The sequence below is a fragment of the Anastrepha ludens genome, chromosome 6 (assembly GCF_028408465.1).
Source record: "Anastrepha ludens isolate Willacy chromosome 6, idAnaLude1.1, whole genome shotgun sequence".
NCBI classification, from domain to species: domain Eukaryota; kingdom Metazoa; phylum Arthropoda; class Insecta; order Diptera; family Tephritidae; genus Anastrepha; species Anastrepha ludens.
This window is the reverse complement of record NC_071502.1, coordinates 85,077,738-85,099,410: the sequence shown is the minus strand read 5'-3', so window position 1 is coordinate 85,099,410 and position 21,673 is coordinate 85,077,738. Positions and strand designations below refer to the sequence as shown.

At 35.6% G+C, this 21,673-nt stretch overlaps 3 protein-coding genes across 3 annotated transcripts; 1 reads left to right on the top strand and 2 right to left on the bottom strand.

Moving 5' to 3' along the window:
- Positions 1-1,046: 1,046 nt before the first annotated feature.
- LOC128866884 (uncharacterized) lies at positions 1,047-3,056 on the bottom strand. Its single transcript, XM_054107924.1, has 2 exons — positions 2,553-3,056; positions 1,047-2,473 (listed from the first exon to the last, which is right to left on the bottom strand). Exons 1-2 carry the CDS (start codon positions 2,854-2,856, stop codon positions 1,731-1,733), a joined length of 1,047 nt encoding a protein of 348 aa, XP_053963899.1. The 5' UTR covers positions 2,857-3,056; the 3' UTR covers positions 1,047-1,730.
- Positions 3,057-3,090: 34 nt separating this feature from the next.
- LOC128866883 (uncharacterized) lies at positions 3,091-16,199 on the top strand. The gene is made up of 2 exons (XM_054107923.1): positions 3,091-8,510; positions 9,284-16,199. Exons 1-2 carry the CDS (start codon positions 8,268-8,270, stop codon positions 10,106-10,108), a joined length of 1,068 nt encoding a protein of 355 aa, XP_053963898.1. The 5' UTR covers positions 3,091-8,267; the 3' UTR covers positions 10,109-16,199.
- A 1,407-nt stretch (positions 16,200-17,606) lies between these two features.
- Positions 17,607-19,991, bottom strand: LOC128867154 (E3 SUMO-protein ligase ZBED1-like). Its single transcript, XM_054108249.1, has 4 exons — positions 19,881-19,991; positions 19,725-19,787; positions 17,985-19,555; positions 17,607-17,930 (listed from the first exon to the last, which is right to left on the bottom strand). The coding sequence occupies exons 1-4, from the start codon at positions 19,939-19,941 to the stop codon at positions 17,742-17,744; spliced, it is 1,884 nt and encodes a 627-aa protein (XP_053964224.1). The 5' UTR covers positions 19,942-19,991; the 3' UTR covers positions 17,607-17,741.
- Positions 19,992-21,673: the final 1,682 nt, after the last annotated feature.

The following is a 21,673-nucleotide window of genomic DNA, read 5'->3' as shown; positions in this document are numbered from 1 at the left end:
GCGGCAGCGGCATTTTCATTGTTGACGGCATTGTTACTGTCGGAATCGGCAACGTTTGCAGGAGTAGAGTTCGAGGCATTTTCTCCACCAGTTCCTACTACGCTCTGAAGAAGGGTGCGCAGCTGTTGTGTTGTGATGGTGGGAATTCCACTCCTGCTTCACTGAGTACATTTGCTAAATCCTGTCGCGGGTTAACCATTTTGATGATTCGATAGATATTAGTGTAGTGATGTACATCTGTAATGTATCACTAACTGTTTTATTTAAATTATGAAATTAAAAAAATGTAGGTACAATATAAAATTAATTTGTATTCTTTAGGAAAAAACTCATTTATGCAACACTCGTCGTTTTCAACTTTCTGGTTCGGCCACCGAAATACAACTGATTCTCGCTCTCGCTGTTCCCCAACAGTGCTGCCAGACCCCTTCCCACATTAGTATTTTCCAATGGGAACTGCGGTTGACCCCACACCTGAGTTATAAAAACTCCAGTTTATCCTTTATTTTTGGCGATTGATTAGGATAGAAATTTCTTCTTTAAATAAAAAACGTGTGTTCGCAATTCAAGCGGAAATCAAAGAGTCCTCTTTTATGTAGAGTTACATTTTTCATAAAATCTAATAATACAAGCTTAAACTACATTTACATTAAAATGGTGCATGTAAAAAATTGTTCCTTTACAGAATGAAAATAAAAACCATGAAATTGGTATTTTTCCCCCACTTACAGTGCACCAAAAAGCCATATATTGGCGAATAAAAACAAGCCGCTCATTCTGGTTTTTCTTGCTTATTAGGGGCTTCTTCCGCGCAACTCGGCCGTGAAAATCTTTCTTTCGAAGAAGTCTTCTTACTGTTTCGGGATTTACCTCCACCCCAGAAGCTTCTTTAACCATCGCAGTTAATTTTGGAGCAGAAATGAAGGGATTTTTCTTTACTTCCCGTACTACCATGCTCTCATCTTTGGAGGAAAGCTTTTTTGGCGGGTTCCACGATGCTTATTTGCAATGAAACCATTTTCATTGTATCTCGCAATAATATCGTGCACTGTTGATTTACTTTTTTTTTATCAATTTCGATATTTCTCGCTTAGATTTTCCGTCTAAGTGCAGTTGAATTGCTATTTTGCGTTCCTCCAATGTAGACTTTTTAACATTACGCGGCATTTTGCAAAACTCACCCAATGACTGACAAGGCGACAATGAACAATAACTTTTAATACAAATATAGAAAATTTAGAAATAACGGTATGCATATTTGCAAAACATGGTTTGCCCGACTTGAAATGTGAGACAGAGAAGTGGCTTTTTTCAGTTTTTTATACATTAACATACACATAATACATTAACATTGTAAAGCACCTTGGAATACATTTTTTTGTTGTTTTTAATTAAAACAATTTTTGTGAAAAAAACAGATGCTTATTGCTGCGATACCACTGCAGCGGAATCGATGTTTCACTTTTTAGTTTCGTTTTGCTTAATTGATTTGAACAAAAACTTCCGATTAACCCTCATCGGTTGTTAGAATTCGTATTACATATACGTTGTTTGGTATGCGCACGAATACAGGATTAAAATCCAATTAAAGAAAAAGCAGACCCATACATTTTTTGCACGACTTTTATTGTTTATTCATTCCTCATTAATACAATGATTTTTAATTTCAAAACGATGTTAAATGAAAACAAAAATGCGAAAAAGAATAAATATTTAGGAAACGTAAAAATTCAATTTGAAACTATTCGACAGGCACAATTATGGCAAATTGAATATTTATGACTAGCACAGATAAATCTCGCACACTTTTCACATCGGGAAGCGAAAACATTACGATTGTTTTTACTGGAACAAATATAACATCGGCCTCTTTTGTTGTTCGGTTGAAGATGAGACATTGATGTTTGAGGATGCAATTCAGCATGGAATTGCTGTGACATACGTGGTGGATGACTACGGTTTGTAGCAAATGGAACTGTGAGTGCTTCACCCAATTCCTCAAGAAACAATCTACGACGAATGTTAATATTTGTTTTTTTTCTATTCCAATCAGAGAAAATATGGGTGAAAATAATATATGCGTTCAATGCACTTATATCTAGCATATTGCAAAAGAATCGAATAGGTGAAAGCTTATCACGCCGATTACGTTCCTCGCGGTCATCAAAACGAATGCACCTTTGAATTTTCTTGAACATGTCAAGGCTCATGGTTTTGCGAAAAATAGCTCTGCCTTTATCTACATTCCACACCTGCGTAACGCACTCGCCATATGACCGGTAAACACCAGCAAGAAGAAGCAATCCGAAGTACGCACGCAATTGCTGAATTGTCAAATGTTCCCAGTTGTTGCGATATGTTCTTGCACCAAATAAATTTGTCATTCTGAGAATATGCTCTTCAATTGGCGAAAGGATCAAAACAAAAGCCGATAGAGGAGACTCAACCGCAGAAATAGCAAAAGCAGTGGGACCTGTGAGCAAAATGAACAAGAATGATAAAGTTACCAAAACTACCAAACCAAAAAAGGAGAAAAACAGAATAAAAAATACCTTTAGAAACATTCGATTGATGTCGAAAAGAAAATCTTCTACCACGTACAAATGGTTCTTTCGTATACTCGATCAATCCATTTTTCGAATTCATGCGAATATCGAGATTTACTGCGCTACCTTCTAAAATTTCTTGTGACAGTGGTTCGATATCCGATGAATCACTTTCAAGGCTATTGTCACTCGATCTTTCAGATCGCTCATCGTCATTTTCTTCATATTCACTCGATGTCTCAAGCTCTGAACTTTCACTTTCCAACTCATTTTCATCAAAAATACGATTTCGTAGACTGCGGCGATTCATTTTCTTCAAAAAATGGTAAAATTCTCGTAAAATATCAAAGATATTGTTAGTGATGATTGATTCTCCGTTAATAACTCAACACAATATTTAACACTGGCTAAGTTTATTTTATAATAAAATCAAAAGACAATAGAATATATATACACGGTTATAATGTCAATGCGAAGTCTAGTGTTCTCAAGAGAAGAGAGGATTCGTAACTGATCTGTACTTAGGAAATAGATCTATATATACCTGAAAAACATGCCAATACTTGTTTGCTTCTATATTTTGGGAAAACAAATAGATAAGGGACGGAATTTTATTACTGATAAGACTGGAAAAGCACTGTGACGTATACTTGGGTAAAGTAAGTGTAATGGGAATTTTGATTGTGATAACAAATATAAACATTTGGAAATTACTAAGTTTTTCCCTACAGTAGTAAGGTTTTCTTAACAGAACGTACTGATAGAGAAATTTTCTGAAAACATGCGAAAAAAGCTAACGAACACTCAAATATGTATCGGTACAAAAAGTCATCCCATTATCTTTGACACTGGTATGCGCACGCATACCAACAACAGATATGTAAGTTTTTTAGTTGGGGCACTTACAGCCCGCAACGCCATCTGTCATTCAATGTAGTAGAAATACTTGCTAAAATATTTAGTTGGACAAAAATTCAAATCAATCGATGAATATTTACTATATTAAACAGAGTTTCAAAAAGTGAAACGGATGAGGGTTAATAAAACGGATCCCGGTTGAGCCCTAATTTGTGGGACTCGTTTTCCGCCGTTCAAATATAAATTGAGTTTGCTCGTTAAGAGTCTTTAACGCGTCCGACCAGTCCTGTGCTTCTGTTTGGATGAATATCCGTTTTTCTAACGTTTTAGTTTCGAGCCCTTAATTAATTTCGTTAAACATGCAGAGATTTATTTACTTATATGTTATAATCTAAAAGTTATGTCCACTTCTAGTAGCCTTTCGTTCGTTTGTAAACCCCGACAACAGCGGGACCAGGCGCGCAAGTTGTTTTTATTGCTTGCCACTTTAGTTCCTTTTTCCCATTATTTTTAATAAAAAGCTATTGCGAGCTAAGTATTCGCAGTGAAAATAAATTGATACGTCTTTCTTGTTTGAAGTCTACATTGGCAATGATCAAGCTCCGCTTTATTTGCATAATTCATATTCTTCATGCTGCATACTCACGTATGCTTGATGCTACTAAAGCAGGTATGTTTGTTGCTATTAAATTATTACATGTTTGCTTATTCTATTTTAAATATATTTCAACAATTTTACTACTTCCTTTGTATATTTACTTTCAATGACTAAGAAATCGTTGTGGTACAAAAAGCAATTGAAAACTGTTCACAGTCGCTGATTTATTGAGCGGTCGACACTCACAATAGCATCCATAATTGCTCAATAGTCGTTGCTGTCTACTGTCGGCCAACAATCACAATGGAGGTGATTGTCTTGCTAGGATTAATAGATAATGATATGATGGATTTTGACCTGAGAATTAGCGCTTGGTGTATAATGTTGGATGTTGTACCTCCAAGCTTGCCTGACACAATGATTGCAAGAGGGTCAGCATCAAAGCCTGTCTCCTGTAGTTTTATTAGGAGATTAGCAATGAATAAACACCTCAAACTAAATACCTCCCTGTGGACAGCCTTTCATTGCCTTACCTGAGAGAGTTTCTGTCGTTTGGGTTGATTAAGTGTTTACTCATGTCCTCAACACTAATGTCACGATGAACTCACGCAATGGGTATGAAAAAGAATCAGCTGGGAAAAAACTATGCCTGATAATTGCCTCTTATTAAGGGAGCTCGAAAGGTATGGTCCTCTCTTGGTACTTTAAAAGGCTGGAAAAACCGAATGGCCCAGCTGAACTTGTCAGGAGCAAAAATTACTCCCGGTAACCTCCAAATGATTGTAGTCGACACAGACTGTTGTCGTATTGAGCTCAGCCATCTGGTAGCGATGCTTCTAATACAGAAGTATTCGTTTACGACTAGTCTTTTATTTTTCAAAGCAGCAGTGATGTACCAAACAAGATACGGTACGTATATGGCGTCTGTATATACAGTGGTGGAAAAAAAATAGACTCTTAGCCTTGAAATACATTTGATCGTTCATATCACCAATATTGTTGCACAATTGTTTAATAATTTTGTACACGTTTCTTCGTTCAAATCTAGTGCTCTCAACAACAACAAAAATATAAGAAAACACGACTCTTGCTCATAGAGCACCTTAAGGGTCGACTAAATTCGACTAATTCCACTAAAAATATGCACTTATTTATGAATTTTTTTTGGAAAGATGATTCATGTAAATTTATTTATCGAATTAGTATACTGTAAACTCATATTTCAAAAATATTTTCAAAAATTTTCACAAGAAAATATACAAAATTGAGCCGTTGACAGCAGATCTACGCAGACGTCTCGAAAAAAAGGCAATTTGCCGTGGACAGTTTTTCTCAGCATTGGATCATCTGAAATCAAAAAATCAAAGAGTTTTTATTAAAAAAAATTTGTTTTCAATTTTTTTTTAACATTTGAAGTAGAAGTGCGATTTTTAGACGCTAAATCGCATAATATTGTTTATTCTATATTAAAATAAATAAAAATTGAAAAAAAACCTCCCAGGGTTACCTCGGTAATTATGTAGAGAAAGTGTGTACAAAATTTTAGGAAGATTGAAAAAAAAACCTCCCAGGGTTACGTCGGTAATTATGTAGAGAAAGTGTGTACAAAATTTTAGGAAGATCGGTCGAGTAGATTCAGAGAAAAAGTGTCCACCGACTTGAAAAACGTCGTGTTCCAGAAAATCGATTTGAGGCCGGCGGGCCAATTAGATGTCCTAAATTCAGTAGTTTTCGCGAAGCGTTGTAGGATGAGAAAAAAAACAATTAGCAAAATGAAGTTTTGGGGATAGTTTAATATATATTTGAACTAAAAAAAAAAATTTCTACAATCTCCAACAATATATTGTAAGCCGAGTTATCAATAGATTCCCAGAGCGCCTTGCCACTGAAGTATCCAACTTCTGTACAAGATACAACTAGCAATTTTCATCTGAAAAAAAAAAAAAAAAAAAAAAAAAAAAAAAGATTATTAATTCGACCATAGCAGGTAGCCGAGTCGGAGCGGCCAACGGTTATAATGCTCTAACTTTGTGAGTTTTGCACCGATTGGCTTAAAATTTGGACAAAACATTCTTGAGATTATGTACATTCATTTTCTCAAATAAACCAAAATCGATTTTTTTTACCCTATATATTGTATTTGCTTTCATCACTAAAGATAACGGTTTTCCAAAACTCAAAACTTTTTGTTTTATATGTGTTGGCGAAGAAAAGCCGCTTTTCCTTATTTACTTTTGAAATGAGTGTCTTTTTCCTTCCCACACCTTCCTTCATGGGTTGGCACGAATTTCCACCTGCCTCAGCTCCGTAAGTGCCCTGACATCTACAGTTTCTCCTAGATCCGCCTTAACAGCTTCATGAACTTTCGAGGTATGGGTCGGATGACTTTTCCAGCAGAAGCAGTAACTCTCCTTTTTTGACTCCGTGTATGTTATTACTAAGCTCCTTAAGACTTGGCTCTGTCTTAACGCGCTTCAAAATTTCGGCATATGAGATGCTACCAACTTCAACCCTTCTAGTTTTACTTTTGGCTGAGCTTGCGGCGGCGTTAACAATTGCCATCTGTGGCGTGCAATCCGTTGTGCGCTTGATCAGAGGTGATGCTTGGGTACCTTTGTCTTGAATGACAGGTTTCGCCTCATTCGCCCTCTTGGTGCCTGATTCATCGGGGTAAAGACAGATCTTCCTAGTTTTTTATGGAGATCCGTTATACTCGCTATCAGATCCCTCATTGGCTGATTCATGTTTCGCTTCGGAAGCTCCATCATTTCCGCTAACTCTTTGACTTTATCGCCGATTGCTTGGCGAATTTCTTCAGCCGTCATCGCCTTTACGAAACCGAAGTGTGCTGCATACACGGTGACGTCGATCTAGTCCTTCCGTGTTTGGTGGCGAGTGCGTCAGCCTTGAACTCCTTTGGAAAGGGTTTTTAAGGAGGTTCCCGCAGCCATTATTGCCATCTGCAATAACTGTTGCGATTTTTGCTGTTACTTCAGCCTCTTCTGTAGTTTGTAATTTTGTGTTATTTGTATTCATTTTGTATGTATATTCCGATGCGTAGTCTCCATTGACGATTCCATGGGTATCTTTGCATGCAGGGAGGCCATGCTAGGGTTGACAAAGGCTCTTTATAGGAGCTTAAGCTCAGAGCTGAATCAGTGTTGACTAGGAATATTACATCTAGACCTACGCCGACACTTAATGGCGACGGAATATGGAGCGTTCCTAGAGATTTGCCATCATTTTGACGGGGCGGGTGCAACTGCACTATTAGTCGGAATGCCGTTTCTGCTGGATACCACGCCGCATACTAAGGAAACAGAATAGTGCAGCCGTCAGCTTGAGGTATTATGTCCAATCATTTTCCAGTATGGCATATTTAATACCTTACTGGGCTCAGTCTTAATGTCGTTGTTGATGGTTTGACAGTCGTACATAACATGGTGAACAGACACTGCCGTCCATTATGGAGCTGTCGCTACCGGTTTTTTGTATTACTCATCATGCCTACACATGATGAGGTGGACACCTATATCTAAGAGGCGATGTCTTCTCGCCACTGTCACAACAACTGCATTAGATTTATGCTGGCTTTTATACCGCATCCTCCGCTCTTGATCGCTCAATTGTCGGGGATTGCTTATTCGTTTAAACTTATTTCGCAACTGGCCTGCTACTACAGGCTTTCCGGATATCCGCAACCTGCCGACCCCCACGGTAACTTAAGCCGGCCATACACAAGTAATTGAGGAAATCTAATGGTTCTTCACGTAATTCTCTCCATAAATTTATGTCTGAAGATTGATTTCGCCTTTGTAACCACTTTTTACACCATTGTTTAAGCTTTTTCGATTTTTTTCTATTTTTTAACAAGATAAAAAAGTAAAGCGAAATGGGCGATATCGTCTTGCTTCTTCGAATCCATTGCCAAAACTGAAGAATTGAACTGTATGTGTGTTTGCTTCAACAGTGTACAGTTTCAACTGACGGTTTAAACTGTTCAGTTTAAACTATCAGTTGAAACTGTACACTGTTGAAGCAAACACACATACAGTTCAATTCTTCAGTTTTGGCAATGGATTCGAAGAAGCAAGACGATATCGCCCATTTCGCTTTACTTTTTTATCTTGTTAAAAAATAGAAAAAAATCGAAAAAGCTTAAACAATGGTGTAAAAAGTGGTTACAAAGGCGAAATCAATCTTCAGACATAAATTTATGGAGAGAATTACGTGAAGAACCATTAGATTTCCTCAATTACTTGCGCATGACCGAAACAGTGTACCAAAAATTGCTCTCGCTGGTTTCTCCGTTAATAATAAAGAGAGATACAGTAATGAGAAAAGCAATATCTCCACACGAGAGATTAACTGCTACATTGAGATTCTTAGCAACAGGACGGTCGTATGAGTGCCTCAAATTTTCGACAAGAATATCACCTCAATCTCTTGGAAAAATTATCCCAGAGACGAGTAAGGCCTTGTACAAAGTTTTACGGAAGTATATTCAGGTACGTATTTTATGAATTAAAATTACCCATCTTCATCTAGAACAAGAAAAATAAAAAAAAAACCCTTTTTTTATAAAGGGTTTATATTAACTTTTTAAGGAATCCATTGAATATATTATATATCTATATACATTATATATCTATGAATTAGAATTAAATTGAGAAAAAAACGAGGATGTTGTATCCTGAGAATTGAACGGGTATCCAGTTCCGTCATTATGTATAGGTGCAAATGAACCTTGCCCATATGTTGGAGACGGTGTGGGACATGGGGTAATATTAGGGCTATGACTTGCTGATGAATTAGAATAATAAATTGACTGTGTGTTTAAACAGCCCATTTCAGCCTCAAACAGTATGTCACCTATCTTTTTCTCCGCCATGAGGGCTTGCCGTTTTTCAAGACCTCTCAACTTTACGGCAATACTTTTGCCTAACAGATCATAAGGATCAAATTGTTCCGGGGGTGTTTTGAAATGGTCACGCACAGTAGTCAGTACTTCTGCTGTTAGGTCATCATTTATCTTCTTTCTTTTACCAGTACCAGGTCTTGAAATTATTGGTAGTTTTGTTTGTATTGTTGATACGTCTTGAATATCTGCAGTTTTTGATATAGAGTCTTCAACATCAGCATTCATAATTTCTTCAACTGGTAGTGAATTATCGATGGATTCCTTAAAAAAGAAAACCTGATTTCATTATAATAATATTGGACTAAGAAAACGTCTTTAAACTTAATTATTTTATCATTTTTTGTACCGTGTTTGTTTCAGTTTCCCAACTCAGAAGAAAAATGGAAGGAAATTGCGAGTTCATTCGAGGAAAGATGGCATTTCCCACACTGCATCGGTGCCATGGATGGCAAGCACATTGATATAATTCCCCCAGAAAACTCTGGATCTTATTATTATAATTACAAAGGCAAACACAGCATGGTTCTTCTAGCTATCGTTGACGCAAAATACCGATTCCTACTCGCGGATTTTGGAACAAATGGACGCATTTCGGATGGCGGTGTTCTTCAAAATACATCTTTCTTTGAAAAACTGGTGAACGAGGATTTACATATTCCACAACCCGACGATGTTACTGACAATTTCAAAAATGTTCCATATGTATTCGTTGCGGATGACGCGTTTCCTCTCAGAAGTGATATTTTGAAGCCATTCAGACAAGGACTATTGGATTCAGCGACGAAAGAGGTTTTCAATTATAGGTTGTCTCGAGCAAGACACATTGTGGAATATGTTTTCGGGATACTTGCTTCACGGTTTCGTATCTTTCAGACCTCAATTAATTTAGAACCAGAGAATGTTCAACAAATAGTAATGGGCACTTGTGCTTTGCATAATTTTTTGATTGAACATCAGTCTAGTACATACGCCCCTGCAAACTGTATGTATCAAGAAAATACTCATGATGGATCTGTCATTTCTATTGGTTGCGATAGTTTAGAATCAAAGATGATTCCACTAAATCGTCGTAATCGAGGAAATATTTGTAACGATGCAAAAGCAGTCAGAGAAAATTTTATGAACTACTTAATGAAAGATGGCCAAATCTCATGGCAAAAAAATCATATTTTGAAAAACAAATAAAAAGAGACCACACTCTTTGATATTTACCAAGAGAAATAAAAATAATGTTTATGGATAAATTAATAATATCGTGTTTTTCTTACCTCCTCACCTTCACTGTCCAGATTTGAAATTGATGTCTTCGGAGTGTCTTGGTCTTGCAAGAAATCAAACAAGTCGTAATACCAGAGTGCCGGCTTGTAAATGCTATCCGCTGATGATCCAGACTTCTTTGACGCTTCAACTTTCTTTTTCTCTTTGCGAAAAGCAGATCTCAAACTGTTCACTTTATTAATAACAGATTTCTTCGTAGCACCAGGTTCAATTTCGTCCAATTTTTTTGCTAATTTGGTATATGCATCGTCTCTTTTCATACGGTCATGATAATCATGACTCTTTACTTGCCAAAGACAAGGTTCCGATCGATACATTTCAATAAAATCGCCAATTATTTGATTAGGTTTATTACGCGCCATCTTAACTACGCGAAAATTATACTTTTAAAAAGGAATACCACAGAATACAACACACCTCCTCTTAATTGAACTGAGAAATGTACAGCGAACCCCCACACACGTAATAATCAGTTTAAACTTTCAGTTTAAAAAATTGAAAATTTCATTTATCTCAGTTCAACTGTAGAGTTGAATTGAACTGAAACTGAAATATCCACACACGTGGGACTATCAGTTGAAACTGTATGTGTGTGGCCGGCCTTAGAGCCCAGCTTAGCAGTCCGATCCATAAGGAGCGTGGACCTCCGGGAGCTGGATGGAGTGTGTGTGTGTGTTAGTGTGTGTGGGTTTTGCCACTGCACATAAAACGTCTGCTCAATTCGAATGCAAAAACAGAAGTGATTTTTTATTTCAGCGTTTTCAGTTTCTTACATTTAAATGTGTGTTTGTGTGTTTTTACAAAGAATCAATGTGTTTGTGTGTTGTTGAGTCCCGTTCCAGGGAACTAGTGGCAAGGGTGTTGGGTTGGTTACTTCTGTCTCCCCAAAATGAAGCGGATGGTTAGGAACGGGTGTCCAGGTGAATACCGCTGATTTTTGTTATGTGGATTGGGCATAATTAGTGGTCCTTAGTGAAACCAACACAACACAAAAGGATATAAGTTAAGGGGTTATACGCAGTTATGAAGCAAATAAAAGACGGGTTGTCAAGGATTTATCCTGAAGAAACTTCAGAATATTTTAATTTGAAAATTTTTGGCGGTTATAAAAGCATCCTTCAAGAACGTAACAAAATTTTTTATTTATGAAAATGTTGATTATAGAGCGCGCTGCAGTCGATTTCTGGAACCTCCTTTAAACAAAGACGATTTACGGTGTACATCGTAACTCAGGATTGGATTATCTGAAATCAAATCCCTTCAGGGAGCACCAACCACTTGGCCCCTTTTTCATACTTACTCCTATTTTCCAATCCAGAGCAAGTAAAAATCTGTTGTGGTTACCTTCAGTCCAGAACTTGAAGTGCCTTAACAATTTATTATTATACTTAAGCTAAGCTTAATTCTTAATCTAACATAATGTTGACATAGCGGTTCACACGGTGCAGCGGCGGTTATATACTAACGCTGCTGCGCATGTGTCATCGGATACGCATTGCTAGCGTATTGCAGTCAGGTAGCTGCCTTAACTTATATGTATGTCATATTTTGTTTACAATACAACGATTGATTCCGTTCCATTTGACAATGCATATTATATTTACACAGTTACCTTTTACTTTCTACTGCACTTTACTTATGAATAAAATAATGATGCTTAGCATAATTATAAGTAGATCCATTCCTGAGCCGGCTACGCCAGTTACCATCGGGAGCTGGATGGTGTGTGTATATGTGTGTGTGGGTTTTGCTACTCACCAAAAACAGAAGTAATTTTTTATTTCAGCGTTTTCAGTTTACATTTAAAAGAAAAGAAACAATATATTTAATAATATACTTACGTTGTCAAGTTCCTTATTGCTAATTAATACTTATGAAATTTCAATGGTCACAGCATATGCGGTATCAGTTAAGCCGCAAACAAAACTAATTGTAAATACACAAATACTTGCGAGTAGTACAAGTAAGCATGTATTAATTTTTGTAATCGCTGTTCTCTAGTTCGAGTATATGGCATTCGTGATCAGACAAGACGCGTACACAATTTACTTCAACAGAAAAATTACGATTAGTATTTATACTCCCAATGCAGAGTAGCGGCCTTGAGCGAAGAGAGATTTGTATTCTACTTTGAGTAGAGTACAATGCAAAGAGTACTTGAAAGCGTAGAAGAAGCAAATGTATTTTTGCAGCCCCTTAATATGCATACATGAGTGCATGATGTTTGAAAGAATCATAGTTCGCGTTACTTTACGCAAACTATTACGGGAAATGTGGATTCCTTTTATATCATACCTGAAGAGAATTTGTTTTTTTCTTTTTTGTTTAGAACCTAACTCCCCTAATGGCTGACCTCCACCAATTTCCTTTTGGCACGTGTCGGCGTCAGTTCGGTGAAAAAATATGAGCTTAAGAAATTTTTGCATTGTTTGAAGTGCCTCTAGAAACGGTTTGTTTACCACAATCGGAACGGTAGACGCTATTAACACTAAGGTGGCTAAAACTTTATGAGAATTTGGGGTGTGGCCTAAACAATAGGAATACTTTTATTTAGCGTGGGAGTCTTTCGATACAGTATAAACATAATCTCTAACTGGAGTTTTTGAACAATCTGTAGGTGGAAGACTTCCTGACTGGCAATCACCACTGAAGACCTGTAACTGCAGGTACTTTTTGATATTTGCAATAGGTTAAGATTGATCTTTTGATACAGTATAATCATAATCTCTAACTGGAGTTTTTGAACAATCTGTAGGTGGAAGACTTCCTGACTGGCAATCACCACTGAAGACCTGTAACTGCAGGTACTTTTTGATATTTGTAATAGGTTAAGATTGCTAGTAATTTCGCAAAATTCAGCAGTGGAATGATAGGTTAAATTTAATAATTTGTAGTTTATAAGTAGATGATTAAAAAGTGATGTATCGGGAAACCCTACATCGACAGAGCGTGAGAGAAAGCAAAATATTTATAGGAATACTTTTGTTGACCGTGGGAGTCTTTTGATACAGTATAATCATAATCTCTAACTGGAGTTTTTGAACAATCTGTAGGTGGAAGACTTCCTGACTGGCAATCACCACTGAAGACCTGTAACTGCAGGTACTTTTTGATATTTGTAATAGGTTAAGATTGCTAGTAATTTCGCAAAATTCAGCAGTGGAATGATAGGTTAAATTTAATAATTTGTAGTTTATAAGTAGATGATTAAAAGTGATGTATCGGGAAACCCTACATCGACAGAGCGTGAGAGAAAGCAAAATATTTATAGCAATACTTTTGTTGACCATGGGAGTCTTTTGATACAGTATAATCATAATCTCTAACTGGAGTTTTTGAACAATCTGTAGGTGGAAGACTTCCTGACTGGCAATCACCACTGAAGACCTGTAACTGCAGGTACTTTTTGATATTTGTAATTGATTAAGATTGCCAGTAATTTCGCAAAATTCAGCAGTGGAATAATAGGTTAAATTTAATAATTTGTAGTTTATAAGTAGATGATTAAAAAGTGATGTATCGGGAAACCCTACATCGACAGAGCGTGAGAGAAAGCAAAATATTTATAGGAATACTTTTGTTGACCGTGGGAGTCTTTTGATACAGTATAATCATAATCTCTAACTGGAGTTTTTGAACAATCTGTAGGTGGAAGACTTCCTGACTGGCAATCACCACTGAAGACCTGTAACTGCAGGTACTTTTTGATATTTGTAATTGATTAAGATTGCCAGTAATTTCGCAAAATTCAGCAGTGGAATAATAGGTTAAATTTAATAATTTGTAGTTTATAAGTAGATGATTAAAAAGTGATGTATCGGGGAAACCCTACATCGACAGAGCGTGAGAGAAAGCAAAATATTTATAGGAATGCTTTTGTTGACCGTGGGAGTCTTTTGATACAGTATAATCATAATCTCTAACTGGAGTTTTTGAACAATCTGTAGGTGGAAGACTTCCTGACTGGCAATCACCACTGAAGACCTGTAACTGCAGGTACTTTTTGATATTTGTAATAGGTTAAGATTGCTAGTAATTTCGCAAAATTCAGCAGTGGGATAACATATTAAATTAAATACTCTTGTATAAGTTAGGTTTTTAAACTCGCTTTTTTATTATATCTGTAGTTGGTTTACAATTTCTATTGAAATTAAATATAAGATGGAGTTTGGTGGCTAGGAGTAACGATATAAGCACCAGTTGCAAAGCAGGACTAGCTACTGCTGATCATCTAGAACGGCCACCTTCTTTTTGATTGGTGTAATAACCGCTAGTGTTTGGCCGAGTTTAACAAAGCGTTCCAGTCGTTTCTTTCTTACCAAATTCAGACAACGGCATACAGGCAACTTCGGTTGATACTGTTGAAAGAAGTTTTAAAATCGACAAGAATATGGTGTTTGCCGGTTCTGCTTTCATGGGTCTTGAGACTTGGCGTATTGTGAATGTCTGATCGATTGTAGATTTCCCAGGTCTAAAACCATACTGATAAGGTCCAATTAGTTGGTTGATGGTGGGCTTCAGCCTTTCACACAATACGTGTTAGGACCTTATAGGCGATCCATTCTAGTGATTAGAACTTAGAAATGCTTAAATTTAAATAAAAATTACAACATATGCATATTAAGTGTACCATATTGGTGTCCCTGAAAATATATTCTCCAAGCAATTGGTCCATCACGTCCACTCCTCCTTTTGTCTTGTTATAAAACTCGATCATCATCGTCATGCATTGATGATAGTAATATAACTGCTTTGTTTTTTTTTTCGGCACATAGGAGCATATGGATATGTTGGGCCTAAAACCGAATGTACTTGACTTCTCTGCACGATCTTTGTGTGCCAAAATCCCCTTTGGTATGTAGGGCTTATTTTTCCGCAGAGTTCCAATTGCCGTCAAATTCATGGATGACAAGCTTTCCAGTAGATTTAGGGATGTAAAAAAATTGCCCATCGATATATTTCGGCCGGTTCCATGAGAGCGGCTTACTAAATCCTTCACCACGCATTCACCCTAGTTAGTTTCCCGTCCCGTAGGTGCTTGGCCAGTATATATTTGTCCATACAGTGGATATGCGTTTTTGGCATCAAACGATTTGATGTCATATTTTGCCGGTTTCGATGGGATGTATTGCGTGAAACGGGTGCGGCCACGATATGGAAAGAGCTGCTCGTCTACCGTAGATTTTCACTTGGCTTATATGACTGCTCAAAGTTGTAGTTCATCATGGTCCACAGCTCCGATATTGGTGCAGCTTTGTCAGTTACCAAACGTTGTGCCCGTGTGTTGCCATCGTCAAATCTTATACATCGCAGTATGGCCTGAAAGCGGTTAATGCCCATTGACGCACGATATAATGGATAATTTTCCACCGACCACAAGTCCGGCGCACATTCGGCATTGCTGCGGTTAGCGCCAGTCATAATAAGCACTCCAATGAACGCAGACATTTCGCTCAAAGTAACCTTCTTCCATGTTTTTGGTTCCGCCTCTGGATGTTTTGCGTTTAATTCCGCATATGTAGCTTCTGCTTTTTTGTTGGTGCAGCGTACTATAATGTCCACCATTTCCGGAGTCATAAAACATTTATACGTATTGACTATTGACATCATAGTAGTTGATCTTGCGGGCCCACTTCGCTGTCGCAAAATATTTTGTTGCCTAGTTTGGCGTGCAAGGCGTGGCTGTGAGCTCCATATGGTACCATCACGTGCTACGAATTCAGCTGCACGCAAATTAATCTCCTCAGAATCATCTGCAGCATCGGATTCATTGTCAGATTCTTCGTAATCAGCCTCATCTACCTGGGCATTGTCAATTGTGTAATCAGGGCCTTCTACATCCGATTCAACCACGCCATCTGCTACTGCTACTTGTTCACTGTCATCCCCTTCAGGGTCGGAAAATTCAAATAATTCATCATCTGAGATTTCGTCAAACAGGTTTTGTATGTACTGCTCTTTTTCAGCGTCAGATAATCTAAATAAAAATAATTAATTTTTATTCTATTTATGAAATTATATTTGAGTTATTTGTATTTACCTCATATATTGATTCGAAGACAAATATTCCATGTTCATTCTGCTATCCATGTTGTATATTAATATTTTGAATTTTTTCTGACTTGTTATTTTCACAAATATAAATCAACTTCACACTTCAAAAGAACGCTTTACAATGAATATAAACTCGCAAAACTGCCGTTTATATAAATTAATAAAATACTTGTTTATTTTATTTTAAAAAGAGAGGACTATGTCCTTTATATCTTTTATTATATAAATTAATAAATTATTGCCGGAAGACTATGTATTGTAAGAAAGGTAAATAATTAAATTTGGAACAAGCGGAACTGTGTCAGCAATTGAATTGCGAAAAGGGGTATTGAACTTTCTTAAAATGAATATTTTAATTATTAACTTATAGCTGCAACCCTTAAGTTTCTGGAAGCATTTCTTACCTGCCAGGTAGTTGAATTATATCAAATGTTGTTTGTCAGCAAATTCTAGCAAGGGTACAATACAATGTCTTCTTCTAAATAATTAAGAGTGCGCGAAAAAGGTTGTATTCTAAAAATTCTAACAACAATAGAAATTATTGACTTCTTAGAAATAACTTAGAATGCGCGCAATTCTTAGAAGCAGGCTACAAATATGTGTTTATAACTACTTAAAATGTTCGTAAGACAGTCAGCTACAACATTGCATTAAAAAAATAACTTGTTTCTCAGAAAAAAGGAGAAAAAACGGGTAAAACAGGCTACTGGCCACACCTGTACCCGGGTATAAGAAGTCGTAGTAAAAGTTGGGTATAAGTCCTAGGGATAAAAAATATTTAGTGCAAGAATGTCATAACAGTGAATAGTTCTTTAATACACTATTGCTTCACTAATACATCTTATTTGTAATAGTGTTTCAAGACAAAATAGTACTGAAATAAAAATTATTATTTTCCGCAAAAAAGTCATAACACTCAAAAACACTACAGGAATTCACTCAAATTTTTACATGCAATATTTTAAAATAATGCAATATACACGATAGAGGAAGAGATATAAAAGTGAACTTACCTTTTATTAATATTGTCACAAAACGAAATATGACACTTTTCTAGAGAACTTCACGATGTTAACCACACAAAAGCCGACGCACAACTGAGATAATACGTTGTTGTAGAGCTGGCAAAAGATCGATGTTTGTCCACATCGATGTTTCGATGTTTTTTATTTGAAAACATCGATTAATCGATTAAACATCGAAGTTAGTAAAAGAATTTTTTTTTTTTTCATTTATTTAATATTGACTTCATTATTCAACATATATATAAAAAAATAACAAAATAATGTTTTTCAAACAAACTTAAATTAACAGTATTTTGATTTTTTCAAAACAAATTAGATTACGAAAATATTATTACTTAACTTAACACTATTTAAAGCTTTTAAAAACAAATGAAATATCCAAAATATAATGATAACTTAACATAACAGTTTTGTGAGTTTTTCAAACAAATTAAATTATGAAAATATAATGACTCAACTTATCAGTTGTTTGAGATCCATTCATTTTTATTTAGGAAAACCAGCATATCCACATTTTTTGGCTTTAGTGAACTTCGTTTTTCACTCACTATTAAACCTGCTTTGCTGAACATACGCTCACTTTCAGTTGACGTAGCCGGTACGCAGAGATATTTTTTTGAGCTCATCTTCAATGGCTCATCAGTCGAGATCTGAAAAAAGTTTAGTATTAATTATAATGCTAGATTTTATATAGCATGAATTACCTTCCAGTAGTCTAAAGGGTTTAAACTAGAGTTTATATTTTCCATGTTGAAGTATTGACGAAGGGTCAAAATCGAATCAACTCGGGAATTACGAATTTTTTGAGTTTTGTTTTTTTCCAAAAAATTAAGAAGTGGAGTTTTATCGCATAGTGGTGTTGGCAGGCTAGATATATTTGGAGGGTGATTTTCTTTGTAAAGTGGCGAAAGTTCATTTTCTAAAAATTTTTCGGCTTCTATAGAGTTTGTATTTGAAAAAAAACCCTCCTTTTTAAAACGCGGATCCAGTAATGTCGACAAACGAGTCACAGTTCTTTTTTCATATGGCAGTAGTCTTTGCCGTATGCCTTCCATTAGCAAGTTGCATACGTTACGGCCATCATCAGTTTCTAGTCGATCTTTGATTTCACTCAAATTATGCAAAAGTCCGCTAACCAATGAGCTGGATGATGTTTGTACCGTCGCATCCTCGAATAGTGAAAGAACCTGCTTTAAATCTTCCAGAACAGATAGCTCATCAACTGATAGAGGTAGTATTGCTTTCGGAGTATCTAACAGGACTTTAGCAATAGCTGACTTTGTGGCCAAAATGCGCTCAATCATGTAGAAAGCACTATTCCACCTTGTAGGGCACTCCTGTTTTAGACTATATGGCTTCATTGGTTCCTGGGCTTGCTTAAATTTTGCATACGCTATTGAGCTGCTCTTGAAAAACGAAACTATGCTTTTGCACTTTCCCATAATTGTCTTAATATTTTCAAGGGAAAAACAGCTTTGGACAATTAAATTAATGCAATGAGCAAAGCAAGGCACGTTTCGCTTTTGTAGAATCTCACATGCTTTTACAACGTTCCTCGCGTTGTCTGTAACAATTGCGCTGACTTTGTCAATAACTTGCCATTCCACAAGGACTTCGCGCAAAGAATTTGCAATATTTTGCGACGTGTGGTTGGTTTCGTCAATGAGATTTTTGGTTGACAAAACAGCTGCTTTTAGCTCAAAGTTGTCATTGATGAAATGGCAAGTGACTGTCATATAACTTTCGTTAGCCCGTGACGTCCAGCAATCTGTTGTTATAGCGCAATAGTCCACTCGGTCCAGAATACAGTGTAATTTGTCTTTCATATTTGTGTAAAAGTCTTGCATGCATGTGTTTCTCAATTTGTTACGAGAAGGCAGCTCGTAGCGAGGATCCAATGTACTGACAAAATTACGAAATCCTTTGTTTTCAACAACTGAGAACGGTCGCATGTCGGAGCATATATAGTGCATTAGTGAGCTATCAAGACTCTTTTTCCTAGCGGAAGATGCTTCGTATTTTTTTTCAATGAAGGACAAAATAGACCCTGAAGATTTCGGAAGCTCGCTAACAGTTAATCCTGCATGCATCCGTTTCAGGTGTCCAGCCAAATTAGTGGTATTGCCACATGTTATATATGTTTTTCCACACTGAATGCATTTAGCTGAACTGCCATCCTTTGATTTGTTAAAAAATTGCCATACAGCTGACTGACCGTACCTTGTTCTTTTTGCTGGGTTTTCTTCTTCCACCTCCTTTGAGCTCGTCTTTGAAACTGCAAAAAAAAAAAACAAAAAATAATTTGTAGTATTATATATATGTATGTATGTACAAGTACTCTTATACACCTAGTCATCACTTTGCGTTGGGTATACGACGTCTAGGTGTAGATATTTTGTATTAACAATACGCACTCAGCTACATACATAAAACGATAATCTTACCTTTGCCACTAGAACTTTCTACAAACCGCTCCATTTCAATCACTGCCTGCCAACACCAAAAGCCTAAAATTTAATAATTTTCATATTAAAATGGTATACTTAATCAGTTTTTTTAATGTAGAAAAGTTTTTTAATGCATAAAAGTTTCTTACTTACCACTTTCGTTCCACGTGCAATTACTAAGTGATGGTACAAAATTTGCGAAAACATCGAACATCGGTTTACGAACATCGATGTTTCATTTTCAAATTGAAACATCGATACATCGATATAACATCGATATTCCGCCCAGCTCTACGTTGTTGCAAATACGACGCAATAGGATATGTAATTAGAGCGAAAGGCATCTATCGCGATGCTGCGTGAAATGTTGAAACTTCGGATATAACACTTTGCCAGTTGATCAAACATATTATTTCCGATATATTAGTGATGTTAACTAAAATTTTGCGATTTTTGAGTTATGACGACGTTGCAGCAAATGAGCGATATGTTTTACAATTTTTTTTGATTTTATAAAGTTGCTTGAACTTTGTGCTGTTCGCTTCATTCTTGCATTTATAAATTTTTAATTTTTTTTTATACAATATATTTTTTGTTTATATTTTTTATTTATTTATTGATTTATTTTTTGTTTATATTTTTTTTTATATTTTTTTTTATTTTGTTTTATTCTATTGAGGATTACTTATCAGCACCATGTTTCTATTTTCATTTATTATTTATTTATTTAATTTTTTTTATTTTTATTGATTTCTTTAGTCTAACACAGAAATATAACTACAATTATAATGTTTGACCTGAGACCACTAGATTTTAATGCGATTCACAAAGTATTGATATATTCAATTAGTGTATTATAGACAAAATGATCTTATCTTCGCAAGTTACAAATTGAGAAGAAAGGTAGGTCAAACGTAGAACAGGGATGATAATGAAAAGTGTAATCACAATAGTAATAGATGATAGATATTATGCGCTTTTAACGGCGCATATCACATTGGCATTGAATATTGTAATTAACGTGCCGCCATATTTGTGCGGCGGCGATGGGACTCGTTCACTATTAGCGTAAAAGAATAACTGTAAACTAGTTAAAGACTTGGAAGATAGTTAAATACTTGCTTGTCTTTGAAAAATATATAAAAAATTATTTTTATTATTATATTTATTAGAATATATTTCCTCTTAGTTGTGGTTGTTATTTTGGTGTCTCCTTCTGCTTGAATTACGATTATGATGACCATGGCTAGTAATATCGGGTAATTCATTGTCGTCTCCTGTAATTTTTGTAACGACTGTCGCTTTTACTTCTGATGTTAGTCCTTAATATTCTGTAATAATATTTGATGATATCTCTACAGAACAACAAGATAATATTTCCAATTATTTTGCTTATGGTAGACACAATAACATTTCTTGTTTTTATTTATGTCAAACATATTCAAAAATTCCTAAACAATTGATAAGAGATAATGCAAACTATATAATTTTATTTAAACAAGACAAGACTAATCTGAAACACATATTTAATGACCATTGTAATGATATTGATTATGATATTTTAAAAAATATGTGTATTCAATGTTGGAAAGAACAGTTTGGATTTTTAGTAATAGATAAAGAACAAGAAACAAATGATGGTAGATATAAAAAAATGTTTGAATTTTTCTTTACAATATAAAAAAATGTTTGAATTTTTGTTTGAATAAGATTTTTATTTTTTATTATTTCCATTTATTTTGGAAATCTTTATATTTTTCATTTTTTTCATCAAAAACTTTATCTAATATTTTTCTATATTTATATAATCCATCAATGGTGGGCAGCAGATTTACTAATTATGACAACAGTTAATGTTAGAATTAATAGAGGATACAAATATATGCTTAATGTAATTGATACATTTTCTAAATTTGCTTATATAGAACCATTAAAAAAGAAAGATG